Source organism: Ochlerotatus camptorhynchus, unplaced genomic scaffold (assembly GCF_037179485.1).
Source record: "Ochlerotatus camptorhynchus isolate MF236.1 unplaced genomic scaffold, CSIRO-AGI_Acam_v1.1 ptg000220l, whole genome shotgun sequence".
In the NCBI taxonomy this organism is placed as follows: Eukaryota; Metazoa; Arthropoda; class Insecta; order Diptera; family Culicidae; genus Ochlerotatus; species Ochlerotatus camptorhynchus.
Genome location: NW_027040710.1, coordinates 5,721,585 through 5,724,771, shown reverse-complemented (window position 1 = coordinate 5,724,771; position 3,187 = coordinate 5,721,585). Strand labels below are relative to the sequence as shown.

The window sequence follows — 3,187 nt, the reverse complement described above, 5'->3', positions numbered from 1 at the left end:
ATTTTGCTCTAAAACCGCACTTAACCCGCCCTCCTCCCCCCCTCGCGATCTCCTCACCCATGTAATGACAAAGTTACATAACCATGTATAGATTCAGACCCAAGAATTCAGACGTATGTGAAATGCACAAGTATTAGTGCAGAACTCGGGGTAAATTATAAGTATTGGTGCAAGAAAACGTTTCAATTTACCTAATTTTCTGCACTAATACTTGTGCAATTCACAAACATCTGAGAAGTCTATCACCCCTATTCTGTATTTCGTTTCGAACGAAATTCTCATACAAAAAAATATTTTTTTGTATGAGAATTTCGTTCGAAACGAAATACAGAATAGGGGTGTATATATCCATGGTGGTCGAAACGTTATCATTCTGAACAATAGTTTTTATCGCTAATTATTCTGTTAAGCTACGCATCTGTGTAACTAGATATAAGAAAAATGATCGTTTATTATTTGTGATTTATATTCTGTCATCTTTAAAGAAGTCCCCTAAATTCTAGCTTTCACAAAATTTCGTACTTTCAGAGCGTTGGTCACACAGGATAAAACGTGTCGGGCCTTTTACTTGTTTTCTTGAATTTTAAAAGTTCTAGTTTTTTATATTCATCGTTTTTGGGTGTCTAAAACTGGTTTACAAAATTGGAATTTTTCGATACCTTATCATCACATTGATTTACATAACTACTCCTCATGTGACCAACTTCATCAATTATATATAATCACTTAAAAAGAACGTTTTTGTAATAACTTGACTCATCATCAACGTTTCTATAATAAGCTAATAACAAACCAATCCCACCAAGGTGGTCATTCTCTAAAACAGGCCTGACAGGACTAGGAACTGTAACTAATAATAATTGAAATTCAAAAGAACTAAAGTTGAAAAGACGCATCTGTGTCACTTGATAAGTAATACATGAAATAAAGATAATACACAAATACAAGAAATAAAGAACAGTTAAAGTCAAAAAGCTGATTCCTAATCATTAAAATTATACACAAAACAATATGCTTTATAGATACACAGTTACAGTCACAGTTACACCTCTCTTAGGCAAGTCCTTATATCAGTACTACACTGGAATGATTCACTTTGCAATCCCTTCCTAAATTAGATCGCTTTGTCCATCGACCAGCTCAAGAATGCGCAGTTCGCAGATCTTCTTCACTTCTTCGATGCCAATTTCCAGTTCGTCCTCTAAACTGTTGTGTATCCGCGCCATCACCGCACTCAGGATAACATCAATTTTCCTCGCTTGCCGAACGCAGATCACGAATGGAAAGTTAAATTTCGTCTTATATCTGTAAACACTACCCCATTAGTTTTCACCTTTAACGACCGATCCGTGTCTAACCCTTGCTTACCTATTGTTGAAATCGTTCAACTGAATCCCATTTTCGATCGACAGTTGGTCCAGTCCGGCACAAGATTGTTCGAAGGTGGATTCTTGCGTTAGGTGATGCGAAGCAAGCAACCGGCCTGCCAAATCGGGATGGCCTTGCATTACACTGATCTTGGACTCCTGGTCCAAGTCACCGAGGTACAGGTGAAACGTGTGAACTAGTCTATTGACACTGGCGAACGGTAGCATGTGACTGCAGAATATGGCTGCCTCAGGCCACAGTTCGACCACGTTGTTGAAGAGTGCACTGAACTCTGTGGCGTTCAAGGCATTCAACTGGTCCAATGATAGTTTCGTAGACCTAGATTAGGAAGAAATTGAAGTATCTGACGCTGGAACTTACTGGTAGGTACTTACATTCTGTTCGATGATATTATCCGCGGATTACCCCAACAAGAACGGGAACGAACTGCGCGTGTGCCGAATATTTTCGTAGTTCTGTCCGCAAGCCTCGAGATTGTTAACCTTTTATCCTACGAATTATACGCATTGAAGTACCGTGTGATGCCCGTTCACCGGTCACTTTAGAGCAAAATTATGTTTCAAACGTTAGTATAATAATTGGTATAGGTGTATAGATAATGTGTTTCCATTCACCTTTTACATTGTCTAACCATTTAACATGCTACGTATATGATTTGTAACTTATTGAGTGCGCAGTCGCGTTCCTTGTGAATTGTGTCGTAATGACTATTTTATGATTATTTCCCAGAGTGGTAAACGGTAAACGGAAACCTCGATTGAGGTTGGTAATACTGTGTAGAACCTTGCAAATCATTAGCAGGCATCTAAAATAAGTGAATTAGCCGATAACATGTGATCTTTCAGCAAATTTCCAAAAAATGAGCGGTGAATGGAGGTTAAGCGGTAAACGGGCACCACGGTAGATAAAAATTGCAAGTGTAATTCACCGTATGGGATTCATCACAAACGATACAAACTTCGCCGGGCAGCGCAGATTTATGATGGGTTTTATTTATCTAAGTGGAGACTCATTCACATAAGAGTGCCAAGCCACAGTTTAATATTTTTGTTGACAAAAATCTAACTCATACTTTTACAGAGTATACAAATTAATAACTCACATTTAGGGAATTTCACGCTTTTTCGTCAATTTAAGCAGCGTTCGCATTTCTATGCAGAATATATCTGCGTATCGCATACACATGAATGAGTTTGTTTGCTGCTTTCCATTAAAATCGATGGAATTGTCCAAAAGTGCTTGCAAACGTTTTCACAGCGCTCTAAATATCCCTGGTGAGTGTAACTATCGTCGACAGCCTTCCCATATAAACAGCGTGTCGAACAGCTATAATATTATCGGCAAATCGAAATCAGCAGTATTCCGTGATACGTATGGTTTCATTTCAAGAAAAATCAAGCTGAACATTGCATTAGGTCCAAGTTATAGACAAATGTAGCATTATTCTTCGTTCATATGAAACTAAACTCAATTAGATAAATTTTCATTAAAAATAAATCAAATCCAAGAACATGATATGTGTTTGCGAAATGTCTGTTCCGAAAAAAGGATGTTTGGATAAACAGCAAGATATACGAACAACGGTATATGACGGCGCCGGTGGTGTATTAATAAGCGTGACTGCTTTCTAACCCCAGTGTGTCTGGGTTCAATTCCGAGGTCGTTGGGATTTTACCGAGGCGAAAAAATCTCCGGTCACCCAGCCCATGTGTTGATGGGTGTGACATCTACCCAGCTGTGGAAGCCGCCTCCCTGGCCATTCGATTTCCGTCAACGGGTGGCAATCGATGTCCGTCGG

General features: G+C 38.9%; 1 protein-coding gene across 1 annotated transcript; it reads right to left on the bottom strand.

The window, feature by feature from the left end:
• Positions 1-797: 797 nt before the first annotated feature.
• Positions 798-1,870, bottom strand: LOC135703750 (2-oxo-4-hydroxy-4-carboxy-5-ureidoimidazoline decarboxylase-like). The gene is made up of 3 exons (XM_065225071.1): positions 1,764-1,870; positions 1,369-1,707; positions 798-1,305 (listed from the first exon to the last, which is right to left on the bottom strand). Coding segments are annotated over exons 1-3 (537 nt in total). The 5' UTR covers positions 1,766-1,870; the 3' UTR covers positions 798-1,109.
• Positions 1,871-3,187: the final 1,317 nt, after the last annotated feature.

What these genes read in the sequence shown, in the direction of transcription:
- LOC135703750 (XM_065225071.1), bottom strand. An exon ending in TTGAACGATTTCAACAATAG is followed by an intron (nt 1,306 to 1,368) that starts GTAAGCAAGGGT and finishes TAGTGTTTACAG; the next exon opens with ATATAAGACGAAATTTAACT.